Source organism: Hoplias malabaricus, chromosome X2, assembly GCF_029633855.1.
Source record: "Hoplias malabaricus isolate fHopMal1 chromosome X2, fHopMal1.hap1, whole genome shotgun sequence".
In the NCBI taxonomy this organism is placed as follows: domain Eukaryota; kingdom Metazoa; phylum Chordata; class Actinopteri; order Characiformes; family Erythrinidae; genus Hoplias; species Hoplias malabaricus.
The window spans coordinates 16,972,233-16,990,187 of record NC_089819.1 but is presented as its reverse complement, the minus strand read 5'-3'; the positions used below and the strand labels follow the sequence as shown (position 1 = coordinate 16,990,187).

The 17,955-nt window shown below is 38.3% G+C and overlaps 2 protein-coding genes across 3 annotated transcripts; both read right to left on the bottom strand.

Annotated features, from left to right (window-relative positions):
* Positions 1-291: 291 nt before the first annotated feature.
* Positions 292-6,509, bottom strand: LOC136677286 (arylsulfatase K-like). 2 transcript variants are annotated; one of them, XM_066654780.1, is made up of 9 exons: positions 6,124-6,509; positions 5,859-6,023; positions 4,559-4,688; positions 4,121-4,280; positions 3,299-3,581; positions 2,278-2,449; positions 1,953-2,177; positions 1,288-1,497; positions 292-679 (listed from the first exon to the last, which is right to left on the bottom strand). In XM_066654780.1, the coding sequence occupies exons 2-9, from the start codon at positions 5,973-5,975 to the stop codon at positions 405-407; spliced, it is 1,572 nt and encodes a 523-aa protein (XP_066510877.1). In that variant the 5' UTR covers positions 5,976-6,023; positions 6,124-6,509; the 3' UTR covers positions 292-404. The 2 variants fall into 2 exon arrangements, with proteins under 2 accessions (XP_066510877.1, XP_066510876.1); XM_066654779.1 differs by having other exon boundaries at positions 5,859-6,509.
* A 198-nt stretch (positions 6,510-6,707) lies between these two features.
* Positions 6,708-17,535, bottom strand: LOC136676844 (nucleolar protein 6-like). Its single transcript, XM_066654102.1, has 26 exons — positions 17,391-17,535; positions 16,789-16,992; positions 16,513-16,629; positions 16,051-16,233; positions 15,754-15,922; positions 15,357-15,488; positions 15,104-15,267; positions 14,741-14,861; positions 14,178-14,236; positions 13,982-14,083; positions 13,709-13,824; positions 13,060-13,237; positions 12,481-12,603; positions 12,188-12,336; positions 12,038-12,113; positions 11,588-11,728; positions 11,369-11,489; positions 10,962-11,116; positions 10,596-10,759; positions 9,861-10,013; positions 9,517-9,614; positions 9,295-9,419; positions 9,122-9,211; positions 8,041-8,241; positions 7,673-7,774; positions 6,708-7,527 (listed from the first exon to the last, which is right to left on the bottom strand). The coding sequence occupies exons 1-26, from the start codon at positions 17,433-17,435 to the stop codon at positions 7,378-7,380; spliced, it is 3,438 nt and encodes a 1,145-aa protein (XP_066510199.1). The 5' UTR covers positions 17,436-17,535; the 3' UTR covers positions 6,708-7,377.
* Between the last annotated feature and the right edge of the window lie 420 nt (positions 17,536-17,955).

Below are 17,955 nucleotides of genomic sequence, written 5' to 3'. Positions count from 1 at the left end.
CTCAGTTTGCCAGCTAACTTAAATCCAAAATTGAGAACTGTTCAATTACCCTCAGCTCTGTTCCAGGACAAGCTTGGGCTTTAGTTAGCTGGCTCATTGAACACTATTACAAAAAAAAAAAAAAAAATGCTTACAAAACATTGCTTTACAATTGGTTTGAGATGTTAGTATTAAAATATAATGTATAGTTGTACAGAGTTTGTCAGAATTTACATAGTTTTTTAATTTAAGTTTAAGCTTAATATATTATTATTAAAATAATATTTTACAAGCACTAATCAAATTTCCTATATCATTTATGATTCAGTCTGTTTCTAAGAGTCACAAATTTATTTAAATACCTAGTGGAAGCAGGAACAACATTCATATTTCTTGCAACAGGCTTTGAAACTTTTTTCTTTTTGTCATTTTAAACCTGTAAGCCATTCTTCAATAGCTTTCTCGTTATACTTTTCATTCTTTTTCCAGTCGATGTGCCAGCGTAGGTTGGCAATGATCTGTGTGTAATTGTTCCCAAGACTCTGCTTCCATGCCAGAAACTGCTGTTTGTTGTAGTGCTGGACAGCTCTGGAGACAGTGGGATAGTCCACTACAGACCGCAGGAGTTTATCCAGTTGCTGACACACAGTGGGGGAACCAGAGGCCATGTTGTGTAGCTCGGCTTTATCCTTTGACAAATCTGAGAAGGCGGAGTTAAACGAGCATTAGTAGCTGTAGTAGTTATAAAGGTGTATATGAAGTTCCATTTGTATCAGTGATTTTAAAATAAGATGACAAATTTAACAAGCCAGATATTAGAGTGCCCATATACTACATTTTTTATTTCCCTGAGGTCTTCCCTGAGGCTTTACATTTTTTTTGGGACCAGTGTTCATAATTCATGTTTACTTGATGATTTTTGACAGGTCCCTCCTTACAAACACATACCATATTTCCAAGACCTATATCAAAAAGTGTAAATGCATAAATACAAATACTAAGAATGGAATTAAACTTGTTACTTTTATCCTTGCTATAATCCTTACAGTAATATACAATATAAATTTGACTAAAATTTAACACATGGAAGTTATTTGTCAGCATTATCACTGACCAAAGAAAATCATGGTAATTTGACTACAAGTGTGTAAGAATTCTTGGTTGAAATAGTCACCATTCACACACTGTAAACCTGGCTAACTAAGTGCTGAGTTAAATTGGGTTTGAACAGGGAAATCACTAAACTGTGTAGGTCTAAAGCCCTCTGAGACCAGAGCTAAATGAGTATGAACACTACTGACAGCTCACCAAATAGTTGTGGAGGGAAACTCAAGCCATCTGAATAGGTGATGTACTTCCATTGGCCCATCCTAAGCATGTAAGTTGAGGCATTGGCATTGCAGCCATGGTATTCACTGAGTACCCAGCCAGGGTGAGTGATCTTCTGACCACCCTGTGAGACCACAGGAATCAGAGAGTGACCACTGAGGCCATCTTGTTTTTGGATACCTGCAATATCTAACAAATATGACACACAGGTTTGTAATATAGAATAACATGCAGATGGTTTGTATGTACAGCACATTTCTTTGTAACATATTTGTGTTTTTAATACATTTTTATTTGTGTCAGCAAGGAAAAACATACAATGGAATGGAGGCACTTCCAAGACACGATAACCATTTTTTAAAATAATGCCATAAACATGAACAGTATTTAAAGGGATGTTTAAGTCAAAAATATAAATGTAGGCAATTGTCTATACATCAGAAAATTTGATTATTAATCACAAGATATTTTCAGATATTAACTTTGTATTCAGAATTGTTAACTCTTAATTTCACTACAAGCACTCAAAATATATTGGCTGAACATCATCTGGGGTCAAATTAATTTTATCTTCTACTATAACTATATCAAGTATTGATGTATAAATCATAACAGTAAATAACAATGAAAATGAAAGAACATACCCAGCATTGAAGGATATATGTCTACAAGAGAGACTGGTAAAGTAATCTCAAGGCCAGTCTTAACTCCTGGACCCATCAAAATTAAGGGGACATGGGAGCTGCCCTCAAACATGGACATCTTATAGAACTGTCTGTGTTCCATGGCCAGATCACCATGATCAGATGTGAACAGCAGCACAGTGGAGTTCAATAAGCCGGTATCTCTAAGAACAGCAATTATTTCCCCTGTAACAGAATGAGTCTATATAAAATTTGAGCCAGTAAAACTATAACAAAAGCCCAGGAAATATACAGGAAATATGATAATGGTAATGTGTCCACTTACCAAGCATGCCATCTGTTTCGGCACACATAGCGTAATAAAAGGCTCGGATGTCTTTAATCTCCTGCTCAGAGAAGTTGCCACTGCAGTTTTTGGTGAAGGTAGAATAAAAATCAACAGGGTGCATTTTTGAAAATGGCAACCACTTTGGCACCGAAACTTGCTCTAAGGAGACCTTTTAAGAAGTAAAATTATGTGAACATTACAACAATATGTCTTATAATAATAATAATAATAATAATAATAATGCAATACAGATAGAATTATGACATTAATGATATCTGTTATATGCAAAAGTGCCCCATAACCAATTTGATGTTTTGTAAGAGTCCTTTGTGGTTTTTCATATATTAAATTCATTCATTCATTCATTATCTGTAACCGCTTATCCAGTTTAGGGTCACGGTGGGTCCGGAGCCTACCCGGAATCACTGGGTGCAAGGCAGGAACACACCCTGGACAGGGCACACTTAGATTGAGATACTTTAATATATTAAAACTTTAATATATTAAAATTTAATATATGGGCGGCACGGTGGAGCAGCAGGTAGTGTTGCAGTCACACAGCTCCAGGGGCCTGGAGGTTGTGGGTTCGATTCCCGGTCCGGGTGACTGTCTGTGAGGAGTTGGTGTGTTCTCCCCGTGTCCGCGTGGGTTTCCTCCCACAGTCCAAAAACACACGTTGGTAGGTGGATTGGCGACTCAAAAGTGTCCGTAGGTGTGTGTGTGTCTGTGTTGCCCTGTGAAGGACTGGCGCCCCCTCCAGGGTGTATTCCCGCCTTGTGCCCAATGATTTCAGGTAGGCTCTAGACCCACCGCGACCCTGAACTGGATAAGCGGTCACAGACAACGAATGAATGAGGATGAATCTAATTGTGTACCAATACAATATATTTTGCCCATAATGCACAATTGTACTTTGAATCTTTGCATCAGCTCTTCTTTTCTCATTTAGATTATTTTTGTTTAATTGTGAATACTGAATTCTAAGATTCCATTGTTGGAGCAGTGTGAAGTAAATTGCCTTTTTGAGCCAGTAGGGGGATGTGCGGAAGGTGGACCCTCCAGCTGTTGGGCCCAGGGATTCTGTGCGGTAAGGATGTGGTAGATTCAGTCCCAAGTACAGGGCAAATGGCTGTGAAAGAGCTGCAGCACTCTTTCTGATCCACTCCACGGCTCTATCTGTAGTGTTCCAGTCTTTGGACATGACTCTAACTGTAGAAGCATCACCAACCAAGTCTGTCACCGGACGGCCCTCCTGCCTAAGAAGAAATGGCACCTCTCTGGTCCACGCCTCCACACGATTACTAGATCATAGAGTTTACAGAGAATTACATGATGGATCATTACCATACTCCACTCAAATTCCCACAACAAAGTGTCATATTCAAACACAAAACACTTTCAACAAGACAGCGATAAGTTAGCCCTACAGTATCCTGGCTAATCACAAACTCAGTTTTTAATTAAATACATAATTTCATCTGGTGGCTTCTGATAACAATATTATTTTTTAAATTGTCAGTTCAAAAGCAATAAAACAAGTTATAGATGTTCTGTATCAAATCAGTGTACATTAACAGCATGAACTCCAATGTATGATAAGCCACCATGGCATTATTTTATTTTTCTTCCTCTGCCTTCTTCAGAAAGTGCCATTGCTATAGCATCTTGTCTTATCTACCTTGTTCATAAAGCTTAAAAAAAAACACCACCCTGATAATGAAAAGAAGGTCAACCAATAATAGTCTGGCATCTAAAAGCAAAACACTATTAATATTACATGTGCAGTACTTACAGAACTAAACAGACTATATCACTGACTAATGCAATTTATTCCTGTCACCTGACTGTGTGGCCTCCGGATGTGTAGTCTAACTTCCCCATACTGTGGGTGTGGTACCCTGCCTTTTTTAGTTGGTCCATCCATGTTGTGGCATTGGGAGTGAGACATTTGTAATTGTTCCAGGCCTCAGTTAAATGGACAAAACGACCACTCCACATAGCTGAAAACAATCGTACTAAAATTAACGTAGAACTGCAGGATTGCTCTGGGACAAATTCATGTGTATTTATGGTTAGTGCATAAATTTAGTAAAAATTACATTATGAATTTTAGCATTTTAGCCAGTTTGACACTAAAATATAAATATATATAATAGTTAATTGCCATTGTCCAAGGTTACGCTTAGGATTAATAAATATCTAATCTTGTACGTGAATCTTTAATCTTATAAGTAAACATACCATATTTTGTTGTGTTCACATAACAGTACAACTTTACCTGCCCTTGAAGGACAACATATAGGAGAATTGGTGTATGAGTTGAGGAATACAGCACCCATTTGCCTCATGAAGTTTATAAACGGTAGCTGAACAACATTACTCCCTGGAGAAAAGGTTAACCTCCCATCCTAAAACAATAATACACTCAGTTTAAAAAAATGCCATGCTAAAGACTGTGACAGTGTTTTAGTGTCACAGTATTGAAAAAAAAGAGTCAGAATAATTCTGAGAATAAAGTCAGAATATTAGTGTTATTATTAATTATAATATAAAGACAGACAGACTCACAGTCTGTGTGCCTAGAGTGAGTTGTGAAAGAAGCAGTCAGTGAAGTGAACAGAATTATTTATTAAACGCATTCACACGACATGACGACTAAACCCCGTCAGTGCAGCCCCTGACTGCGATGCATACAGCACCTCAGATGTCCACTCACTCTGAATTGATCATTTTGTGATCATTAATTGTATCCTGTGAAACTACATGCCCTCTTCTGAATAAATGTTTTTCTGCACAGATTTAGGGTTTAAATACTAATCACACTCTGGCCCTGATGAGGACTGAGTGTTTATTCCTGAAATTTATACCATAGTATGACTTCAGCAACACACTGCATTCCACAATTACACTGTGGTTGTGTGGTTTTTTCAATGCCGCGGCCCTAAAACTCCCTTGTTAAAGACAGTACAGGGAGGGAGGAAGAAGAAAAAAAAATTGCAGCTGTGAACAGTGTCTAGTCACATAAATTCAGTAACATTTACACATAAATGAAACATATAGAAAATATTTTATTTGTTTCCTGAGTAGTTTACAGTGCAACTAATCTACTTTTCACTGCTTACATTGTAAGACTGTTTAAATACTCAAAGAGCACGTGCTGTGTCTGATCCACTGGTACCAGCACAACACACTACACACCACCACCACGTCAGTGTCACTAAAGACCTGAAAATGATCACCCAAACCATACCTGATCTGTGGTGGTCCTGACCACTGAAGAGCAGGATGAAATGGGGATAAGAAAGTATGCAATGAAACAGGTGGACTACAGTCAGTAATTATACATGCCTTTTACTTAGAGTGAACTGTTCAATGTAAGTGAAGTTATCTTAAGGGAAATTAAACTTAAATTGTCTTTTTATACTAAAACTTTAGATTTAAACTTCTCCCTTAAGCATTTAACTTAGTAAAATATTCAGCATCCTCATAATTGTGTGCTGTTTTGTAAACTATTAATGATTGTTCATGATTTATGCGGTAAAGTCTGTTGTTTTAAAAGATGGCTATGAAAAACTTACAAAAGCATCAGACATGACCATCACTATGTTTGGAGTGTGATGTGATGAGCTGTTCATATCTGAACAGACCGTTCCGTGATAGAGAAGCAGCAGCAGCAGCAGCAAGGTGTTCTTCATGGTAGTTCAGGTTATAATATCAGTCCTAACCCTGGAGGAGAATATGGTCTGTCCCAAAGAGGAGACGAGTCTAAGTGAAAACTAAATTCGCTTCTCTAAACTACTTTCAACACATCTGTAGGATCTGCTGTTATTTAACATTATTCACCTTCTTCATCTGTGTAAACTACAGCTACCCCAGTAAACAATTAACCGTTGATTCAACGTTGAAATAACGTAATGACTACCGTCTAATCAACGTTCTCTTAAGGTTGAAGATGAAAGTTGAAAAGACGTCCATTGACGTTATTAATTGGTCCCGAAATAAATTACTTGTAAAAAACGCGTTTTGGACGTCCACTGACGTTATCGATTGGTCACCACTTAACTAACTTATTAAGATGGATTTTGGACGTCCAGGGACGTTCCTTGTTTACTGGTACCCGTGTTGCCTTTTAAAAAGTCATTATCATCATCATCTTCTTTTCCGCTTTTCCATTTCAGGGTCGCGGTGACAACAGGGCAAGCGAAGAAGCCCAGACATCTCTGTCTTTTAAAAAGTTCCTTCTGAAATCACGAGTCCAGCGCCCACTCTGGGGACATCTCAAACGGCTCTCTGTACTTTATGTAGTGCACTTGTTAAGAATAACGGCTTATACACTTAAACAGTTCACCATATATCTAAAATCAAGTAATGTATATTAAGCCGTTATCTGTATAACTCGATCTTAGCCCACTATTTGGGTGCAGAAGCCCTCTTTTCACTTCACGATGTTCACTCGGTAGGAGTACGGATTCGGGATGAGGCCGTGCCTTCTTTGCACTTAAAACGTCCTCAAATTGTTTATTGCCATCTTGTGGTCGTTCAAAATGTCTGCAGGGCCTCTGTTATATCTATCTCAGACGTTTTCAATAGTCAAGAGATAGTAATTCTCTGACCAGAGAAAAGCACTTTGTAGCACAAATTGTTGTCTCTATTTCTCTGCATTGTTTGACCCTGTTCTTCACTGGTCACAACCCCCAGAAAACCACCACATGGAAGGTCTAATTTTGGTGGTACATCATTCTCAGCAGTGCTGTGGCACTGACATGGGGGTGATGTATTTGTGTGTTGTGCTGGTAAGAGAGGATCAGACACAGCAGTGTTTCTCAAGTTTTTAAAACCCACATTGTCAATGCTAGATTGAGGATAATTTACATTGCAATTTAAATATGTATTTAAAAACCAGGCACCACAGAGATGTACATAAGAATGTTGGGGAAAAAAAAAATATTATTTCTATTATTGTAGAATTAACAGTTTTCGTTTGATAACGTTCCAGAAGTTACTTCTATTTATAAAAAAAAAAATCTTGAAAAATCCATGACGTTTAATCTAAAATTAAACAACAATAATCTTTGGAACTGAGTGTGTAGATTCAGCTCAGACAACCCATTTTTCAGTCCTCAGTTCCACTCTGTGGACCAGGCCCTCTCCCATGATGTGGAAGTCCTGCACAATTGCCTTTACATTAGGAACGGTGGTGGCCATGTCCCCAGTCACCTCCACTTTCCTTGCATTCATTAAAGAAGTCTAAATGAAGACAGACATAAGAATTTGTCAATACAATTAATTACTCTAAGTATTATTCACTGTGTGTGTGTGTGTATGTATATAGACATGATTAACACCTTACATTGTAATACAAAACAAACCACATTACTATACTTTAACAAACCTTGAACTGCTGTGGCTGAAAAGCTTTAGGTTTCCACAGCACTGCAATGACTGTTCCTCCATATGGGTTGTGGAAAAACAGAGCAAGATCCCCAAATGCATCCTAAACAAGCATTGGAATATATTTTGGTTATCAAGAAAGCAGTTCCCCTCATTTGCAAGCAATAATAACAACAACAAATAATGTTGCAATGATTGGTCAAATGTGATGAGAAAATAGTTGAAGTATTCTTTAATTAAAAGGCAGAAAAATTTAATCACAGACATCTAGCAAAATTAAAAAAAAGAAACAAGAAAGGAATAATTTATAATTTAGCTCATTGGATTGAAATCGAACCAATACATTCAAAGAGCAATGGATGTACTCACCCTGAGCTCAGACAGATATAGTTTCACAGGATCAAAGTCTACAACAGGGAATGGACCCCGTGAGCTTTGTACTTCGTCTTTTGAGAGGCCTCTGGAAAAGCTGTAAGAAGGGGGGTCCACACCATGGGATGAGAGGGGGACGTATTTTGGTCTGAGGTAGATAAGAACATCATAGACTTCTAATGGGGGTCTGAACACCACCTAAAATACAGAAAAACAACAAATTAATTCTTTGTTCTCCAGAAAATCATTAAACACATAATGGCATCTTGATTTTCAAACTTTCAATTTTGCTTTTTATCTTGTGTGCACCAGTAATTAAAATGTCACTGAAGACACAAACAAGATGGGATGAATTGGTGGAATATAGAAACAAAAATATATTTTTTCCCTTGGCTTTTGCACAGATAATTCACTTAATTTGAGCATTTAACATTCTCTCCGTGTCTGCATGGGTTTCCTCCGGGTGCTTCGGTTTCCTCCCACGGGCCAAAACAACACACGTTGATAGGTGGATTTACTACTCAAAAGTGTCCATAGGTGTGAGTATCGCCCTGTGAAGGACTGGCGCCCCCTCCAGGGTGTGTTCCTGCCTTGCGCCCAGTGATTCCGGGAAGGCTCTGGACCCACCGCGACCCCAAATTGGATAAGCGGTTACAGATAATGAATAAATAAATTAATGAACATATAACTTCTTTAATACTACAGAAATTCACCTACATGCATTGAAACCCCAGAAAGAAACCTCATTCCACACAAACTGCACTGGTTAACTGTCCCTCTCCAAAGTCAATCCAAGTTACTTCTCATCATACATAGATATGCCCTTTCATACAATGCTGAACTTCATCCCTACACTCCATCTGTACAATTCTGGTATTGCGCTGTTGAAAATGGCACGATTTCTCGATGCTTTCCCCTTCCTCTAAATGCACACTGCTTATGTATATGTATTTTTGTGCTTCATAATTGTCCTGTTTTGTGTGTTTCAACCTGTAAAGTAAAACTGAATGCCAGAAAGTTGATATATACATACAACTCATTAACATACTTATTAATTGAAATAAAAAAAAGCACTGACCCGAACATCTTGTTTCTTGCTGGGGTCCAGGAGCTGGGCCTCCAGGACATTTAGACTCTCTGCTGCAACCATCACAATACGCTGAAGCATCTACAAAAAGAAGTAGCAGTATAAATCCAAAAAGCATCCAATAAATGTCCACACATTTTATCTGATATTATTTGTACCTGTACCTGTACTGAGGGTCCGTCCTTGGTCCAAATGGAAGCTTTATTTTCATTGGGAGTGGCAATGAACATTACAGGAAGAGAGTCTCTGGATGCTATGAAGTGGTTCTTGATTTCAGTGTAGTCAGTAGCTAGAACAGAGGAAAACACATTCATTTTAAACACTCATGATACATACAGAAAAACAGTAAATAATTAGGCAGCATTTTCCTTTAAAACATTTTAAACCTGTTAGTTTGCTGTTGAGGTTGACCACAAGAGGGCTGTTCCTCCAGTCAAAAGATGAGAGCAGGTGAAGGAAGCGAAGGAGACCAACCTGAGGAGAACTAAGGGTAAGGAGAACAATGACACTGCCAGTCTACATATGAATTTCACAGGCTAACACTAAAAACCTGGCTAAGGTGCAGAGAAATGGCTGCCGAAAATGGACAAAAACAATAGGCTTGAATAACATTTTTACAGTTACTTTTTATGGTAATAAAATTACACATTATATAATTTGTGCAATGGTATGTAAAGACATTTTTCCTGGTTTACAATTGCAATTTTGGTCCATAATTAGTGAACATTACCTGGGAGGAGTAAAAGGGGCTGGCTGTAGGAAGAGAGAGGCCACTAAAAGGTCAGCTGCATCTGCTCCAATTTCTCCACTGAAGAGCTGTGCACCAAGCCAAAGTTTAGCCAGACGACATACAGCACTGAAACATGGGTGCTGCTGCTGCAAACTGAAACACATCCTCCATTAGGAGATGCAGTGACAAGAAACAAGCAATCTCAACCGTTTGCATAATGTATTGGATAATTGCCTAACACCATAGTAGGCTTAATTCTCTTCTATTCCCAGGCAAGGAATACATGCTGTACTAAGTCTCAGTGTAAAATAACTAAACCTACTTTCCCCTGTCTCATAGCCCATTCAGTGGCTGAAAAATAAAGTAAGTGTTTTAATTACATTTCAACTTCTGAAACTCAAAAATGATCAAAAAGGAATCATTTACATAATTACAAAAACTAAAATCATGGAAGACATAGCATGCCTTTGTGTGCAGTTATCTTAAGAAGGCATTCAGACCTGATTGGTTATTTGATTTAGTGATTCAACTCACAATTAAAAGAAAATTAATTTAATTCTAACATCTAATCTATAAAATGTTCACTTCAATGCTAATGTGATAATGGAATCTGATGCAAGTATTTCCTTATATATTTCTGTTTATACTATTAATGGTGATATACTATTAATATTTCTATCATTTCAAGTATGTATGTATGCATGCATGCATGTATGTACGTGCGTGTTTCTGTACCCATGCAGGGTGCTCGTGAGGAAAGGTTTGAGCTGAGTCTCAAGCTCCAGTGCCTGTGCCTCTGAGTTATCTCTCTGAATCAGCAGGCCTTCTTTCGTCAGACTTTCTCTTAGCACCTGTGGCTCTCTGTGGTACGCCACCTGGATCCGAAACACTAGTCCATCCTGAACACACATGGACAATAACAAATGAAAACAGAAAGGCTGATTAAGAATTCATAATGTACTGATATAAAGCCAAAGCAATTAATTTTAAACAAAGACATATGTCCTATTTGAACCCATTAATGCTAAATTCCCATGATAACACAACTGAAAATTGGTTCTTGAATCCTTAATCAAGCCTTTTTCCATAAAAAACAGACACCTTCCAAACGTCCAGATGTGTAGGTGTGGGCCAGCACGTGTATTCATGCTGCTGTTTGAGCAGCTCTCCGAGGCGAATGTGGAAGGCTGCTTTAATATGGCGGATCGCCAAACGGTCACTAGGCCATTTTCCACTCCCCTCCATGTGGCAAATAACTGGGGACAAATAGGAGAAAGTGCTTACAGAAATTGGTACAAAATCAGTAATGATTTATTCTGATATTACAATTGATCCTAATATTCCAAAAATCAATGTGGGCAAATGAACACATTTAGATTCTTTTCAAAAAAATATATAGTATTAGTATACAGGAATACTGCACACATTTAAAGCATATTTAAAATACAGTGTCTTCTATAGCAGAGACTGTAGAACAAATAATGTTTCAAGAATTATTTTGCCTTCACCTTTAATAGGAGTAATATAATAAGGGCAAGGCTTCTTCTCTGCTGGAGACAAAGCATGCAAATTCTTCTCCTGCTTCTGAAAAAAGTATCTGGCCAGTTTTACCGGTACAGGGGGCAATACCTATAGAAGCAAAACACAAATTTTACTAAACAAAACTGAGGCAAACAAAAAAGGTTGAGAGTTTACAGCTCCATATTATAAATTAAAAAAAAAAAAACCTGGGTGTATCTGAGGGCTGGGTGGGCACCCTGTACTGAGGTGATGGACAGAGGTAAACCTTCCAGCTTCCAAAGCTTTCTGCTCAGGTCATCAAAGGATTGGACCACAGTCAAACTCTCTTCCTCTCCAGTACTACTAACCTGAGCAACAGAATAGGTACAAATTATTAACATGCTATATGCTGCCATCACCTTTACACAGCTGGCTTTTGGCAAAGGCTCTTATCCAAATTGACGTATAAATTCAATCAGGTTACAGCAATAGTCTAATGCAGTTTAAAATACAATTGCAAATATTCTTGCCCAAGTTTTCCCAACCCAAGGTGGGAATAGAAATCTATTTTATTGTGTGAAGTGCAGTGGCTGTACCCACATAAATATCCCAAGAGCACAAGCCTAAAATAATGTTACAGTTTTGTATATGTTTTAACAATCCTCATAAATACATACTTCATTTCCAAATCTGATGACTTTATCCACATATCCTCCCACAAACCGGACACACGATTCAGGTATATCAGCATGACTAGAGAGAGAAAAAGATTAGTGTGTATTTTGTAGGAATCTGCTGGTAGTATTCTTAAGGCAATATGCACGTACAGTTGCAGTAGGTGGGTGATGATCTCCAACAAGATGTGCCTTTTCTGGCATGTGGAGGAGCCAGACCACACCACCGCTTCAGTGATAGCTCCATCCTGAAAACGTCGCAGCTCAGAGCGACTGCCCCACAGCTGCTGGAATTCAGCTGCCTACAAAAGACAGAATTTATGAGGATAGCGATTTATTTGGATTAAACTCAATAAGCAACTATGCAGCTATCATTGCACTGACTATCTCAAGGGTTAGCGCATTTGAAGAGCTAGCATACAGTACTAAAGTACACACAGATTTACCTCAGGACTGTCAGCTGAAGGCCCTCTTTCCAGCACAGAAAAGGCACGTTCAGGATTCAGCAGTAGGCCAATGGACAGAGGCGGCTGGTCCTTGTGCTTAGGAGGCTCGCTGTTCACTGGCCACTATTAAAAAAATAAATAAATCAAAGACAATCACAGTGCAATTTATTCTGCTGTACAGGAACTGTGACCTTTACAGCACAGTGAAATATTACCTTATTTTGCCCACAGCACAAAAAAATCTAAGATAGAAACTTTATATTAGATAATTTCTCTTGACATGCTGCTTTGTTACATTCTGGGAAAAACAAATCTATAGTATAGTAACTACTGACTATATTAGGCTTCCATTAAATTATAAATGTGCTGTTGCTGCTAAGCAAGCTCTACGATTTTCAGCTGTGAAGTACCAACAACTAAAACACAGCTCAAATACAACTCAGTATACAGACCAACTGGCATAAAACAGCATTTATGTTTTACCTGAATTTGGCCTTTACTCATGTGCCGATTTTGTTCTATTGCATAATCCCTTGTGTTCTATGTTTTAATCAAAAATCATCTTTGTCAAGAATTTACCTCAGGGTCTGGAGGAAGTGAATGAGCCAAAAGGCGAACCCTATCCCCAAGGCCTCGTTGCAGAAGAGACAGAATGAAAGGAAGCACTGCCAGAACATAGTTCCCACTGAGGTCCAAGAGGTTGTTGAGGAGAGTGAGCTTCTTACAAGAGGCTTGCATTTTCACCAAGTTACTCAATCTGTGTGAGAGAAAAATGATTTAGTTTGAACAATGTGATAAAACATTTCCAAATTTTCCCACACCTGAAGTACATGTATACATTGTAGATATATACATATATCTACAAAATATATACATTGTGAAATAAAAGGAGTATAATGTGTGCATTAATGACATACATTTTAGGTTGAACCAATTTATTGCTGTATCATGTTTTGTGTTTTGTTATGTATGCACGGTATTTCTGTTATACACCCCATAGTAAGGACATACAGTCTGACTTATTTTGCTATTTGTCATTAAGAGGTAATGAACAGACATGAGTAATATGCAGAAAAACAATAAGCCACCACAAAAGAGGAAAAAAAAAAAAACTCTGAAAGGAATTAATCTTGGGCTGTGGCACAGATGTTGGGAGCCTTTGAGTTGTTGCAGAACACAGTAAAAATTATAACTCAAAAATTGCTGAGGTAATGTGATGAACACTCACTGAAAGACATTGTCATATGATCTGATCATTGGTTTTTGAGTCATAAGCAGGGCCTGGAAGCCGTCTACAGTGGGGTCATCCCAAAACTGGAGAGAGAGTGATGCTTCATGCTGGATCTGTGACATATTCACAAAGTTTTAACATAAAAAAATTATTTTAGTAAAAACATGTTCAATAAAATGGTATCTTTTCAAAACTGTAGCCAGGACATAGCCCAGTTTGAGACCTGTTTTAAATATTTAAAGTCACAAGGAATCTAATAATAATGCTGACCTGTTTGTAGGTGCAGGAGGTCATGTCTGCACACATATTGAGATGACCTGAGGGATCCACAAACACCACCTGAAAAGAACTATGGAATTCCGACAGTGAAGGCTGAAAAAGAAAAAAGTGGTGTTATAAGTATTAAAACAGCTTAAAGAATTACAGGTTAAGCCAAAAAGTTAAAATCAGTTAAATCATTGCTCACTGCTTTTGAATCTGGGTTTTTTGCCAAGGTAATACCATTCTCCGTCAGGTCTGTGGACGCTAGAACAAATAAAACATACAAAAGGGTGTAACAGAGGCCAGCTTTCAGTACATATGCTGTGTGTCTCCATTCATATCATGCATTTTGTATTAACACAGGGTAAGTATCATATATCATCAATGCTGAATTGGTACCTTTCCTGCCAGGGTACCAAACCTACAGATTCATACTATACAGGTCAAACTAGAAGTAACTGCCCAACTAAAGCTAATTGAGTGTATCTATTTGTTCACTGTTAATGGCAGAAATATATGATAATTAATGTCACCACCATACAACCTTCCACATATTTTCACAGTTCTGTGATGGGATTTGGGACATTATGGTATTTCAAAAACAGGATTGACCAGGTAAGCTTCAATTCAGGCAGAGAAGCTGAGATATTCCCATTGGAAAACTCTCAAACCCCAAGATATTTACACAAAGGTTTAAAGATTACATTTTCTCTGTGAACAGAAGGGGTAGGCCATAATCACATCAAAATAAAAATAACCTGTGCTTACCCAAGAAGTGCAATGAATTTCTCAGCAGCTGATATGCGTTCATAGTTTTACCCACTTTGTGTGTGGAGAGAAGATAAGACAGCAGCATGGCAGCTAAAAAACCACCAAAGCAACCAGTCCCCTACAGAAACACACACACACAACAGGGTTAGATGGGCCTTGTCATTGTTCATTGTGCATTGTCATTGTTCCAAACACATGTTAATGATAATTAATGAACAGACATTTTATTCCTAGTCATGAGATCTGAGCATCTCCATTAGTTAAACAAAAAATGTTTAAATAATGTGTAGAGCAGTGTTTAAATGATGCAGAAAAATGAAAATCACTTTACACATTATGCTTGATTTGGACTGTGCTTACCCTGTCTAACTCTCTCTGTCTCAGCCACACTTTAAGCAGAGCTACAGCATCTACAAACGCAGGACACTGGGCACTGTGTGCAGCAAGAAACTGCAGGTGTGAGCGAGGAAGGTGATCACCCAGTACTGCACTGTTATAATGAGGGGTAGGAGGCTCATTGATCACTAAAAAAACACAGCCAAACAACAGAAATATTAGTGATTTTTGACAGGTGTAATTGTTGCAAAAATGAAAAGGTGTAAAACACTGTCACCTTGTTGAGAGCTGTTCCCAGTAAACCACTGAGTTCTTACGTTGTTCTTCTGAGGATGGAAGCGGCTTGGTTTGAGGAAGTCTGGAGGTGGGAGGGCGTGAATTCGCAATGTGATGCTGCTGCTGTCTTTACCTGCAAGTGACAAAATAGCATATGGTCATCATTTCAAAACAGTATGATAAAATACTGTGGTGATAGTTTGAGATTTTTAACAAACTGCTTACTACTAATGCTTTGTCTGTTCTAACTTATAAATCCTCTGATAATCAAACCATTGGGATACATATGTATTATGATAGTTTTTTAAGTCATGCGATATTAATATATTTTTGCCATTAATATATTTTTGACGTTCAGATTTCTTGAACTCTGAAACTATTTTAAGAAAACATCATACCTGGAGGTGTGACTAGTAGGAGAGGATGGAGACGGTTGCCATGGAGGCAGGAATAGCGCAGTGAGCCCACTGCTAATGTAGAGGATAGGTGTTGTGCCAGACCTGCCAGGTACAAAGCCCTCTTACGGAGGTATCTCTGATTTATGCCATCCATTGGGTGTAGGATATTCTAGAAAAAATAAAAGCAAATAACTAATATATCCAACAGCTGTGATGGTTAATCAGGGATAAGGGTTCCCACAAAAGCTAAATGCATATTTACATGGATGCACATGATTTGAAACAGCTGGATCTTACATGAGGAATTGTGACAGCCAGGTCAACAGAAACTCTCGGTTTGATGCAGGTGCCCAGTGGATAACTCCCAATCAGATCAACAGAGGCAGGAGGCTCCATGTGGAACTTGCCTTTAGTTTCCTCAGGAACCAGAATGAAAGGGACCTTAATGCCTGAGTCTACTAGCCATGATTGGTCCAACAACTAGGAGAGAGTCAGAAAGGTTTTTAAACAAAACACAATATTTATTTTATTTATTTAGTATATTTTTACAATAGCTATGTTAACACTGATCTAATAATTTACTATATATATAGTATATTTACATATACTATACATTTAAAGGCAGAAAATAAATTTTCCTTAATTCAATTAAAAAAATCAAATAGACACCAAAAAAAAATAGAAGATAAATATCTCATTATATGCCTTGCATTGTCCAAGTTTAGTCCAGAGGAGATGACATTTATGGTGGTTACTTACCTCCACCACTGGAGATGGTGGCACAGATTTCAGAAGATCTGTAATCTGCTGCACAAAGCCGTCCACCACCATTTTCTTGCGTTCACTCAATGACACCTCCTTCAAAAGTTCCTCCATCTAGAGATCATTCAGGAGAACCAGTGATATAACAACAAAAGGCACACAACCAAGATTCTGTATGAAAATGTGCATGTCTATTCATCTAAGCATACACACAGTCACAGATGTGTAGCAGGGTATTCCTAGGAAGGGCTTCCACCCGAAAACTCAACTGACCTGCATCTTTAACAGGCTACAGTGGAACAGATTCTCTGCCTCCTTCAGCTGGCTGAGCTCCTCAACAGTTGGGGCTTTGTACAGCTCTCCTTTAGAAAGTTTGAGTGGATGAAGAACACCATCCTCAGAAACTAGAATCCCTGCTTTCTTCTTGGAGCCTTTGGTCGCTTTGGCACTTTCATCTCCTTCATGTAAGAGTTCCATCTGAGAAAATACATTTCTTGTCAGTTTCAATCTCATTAAGCTTAAACATGATGTAAGTGGCCATTTGATGTTTAAGCGCCATATAAACACATTTCAAATAATCAGAATAATATATGATAGTCAGGCAATGGATTGAGCTCATGGTGAAAATAAAAAGGCAAGGGACTTTTAAAATTGTTCAGGTAGTTTAAAAGTGTTCCCTTCTATTTGTTATCTTACACCGGTGTAGCTGACAAAAAGTTGTCCTAACTTCTTATGGGAGACATTAATGGCAGGCCACTGTCTTTTTATTCGTAACGTGTAAAAAGTGAGTGGCCTCCATTCATAACGCCCATAAGAAGTTAGAGAAACCGTGCTGTGAACCTCAGGCCCTAATGATCTCAACATAAAAGCCATACCTCATTCTCCAAGTCTTCCGTCAAAGGTACAATTTTCCTCTTCATTTTAAAACGTTTTGGAATTAAAGCCTGAGGAATTAAGACATGAATTTACGCAGTTAATCCTCCAGTCTGTACCACAGCAACACAAGGCAACTCACACATGGAGAACACAAAGGCGCACACAAACCCAAAGTATAACGTAGACGTGTTCTGATTGGCTGGTTGCGTGAGTTTCTCGTAGGCATTGGCTGAACTACTGTTAGGCACGCCCTCTAGTCAAGTTTTTTTAGGTTGCAGTATAGTTCAGCTAGACCCCATGTGGCAATAAGCCTGTGTTATGTGACTGCCTACTGTTATAAAAGCCGATATTAATATACATTGCCCGTGTATGTAAAGGACATGAGAAATAAAGTCCGACTTAACGTATTATATATGGAGGTAGGGAGTAGGGGGTAGGGAGCAGGGAGCAGGGAGCATGGCGCATGGCGCATGGAATAGGGAGCATGGAGTAGGGTGTAGGGAGCATGGAGCATAGTGTAGGGTATAGGGTTCAGGGAGGAAGGATCAAGTTAAAATTGTTAAA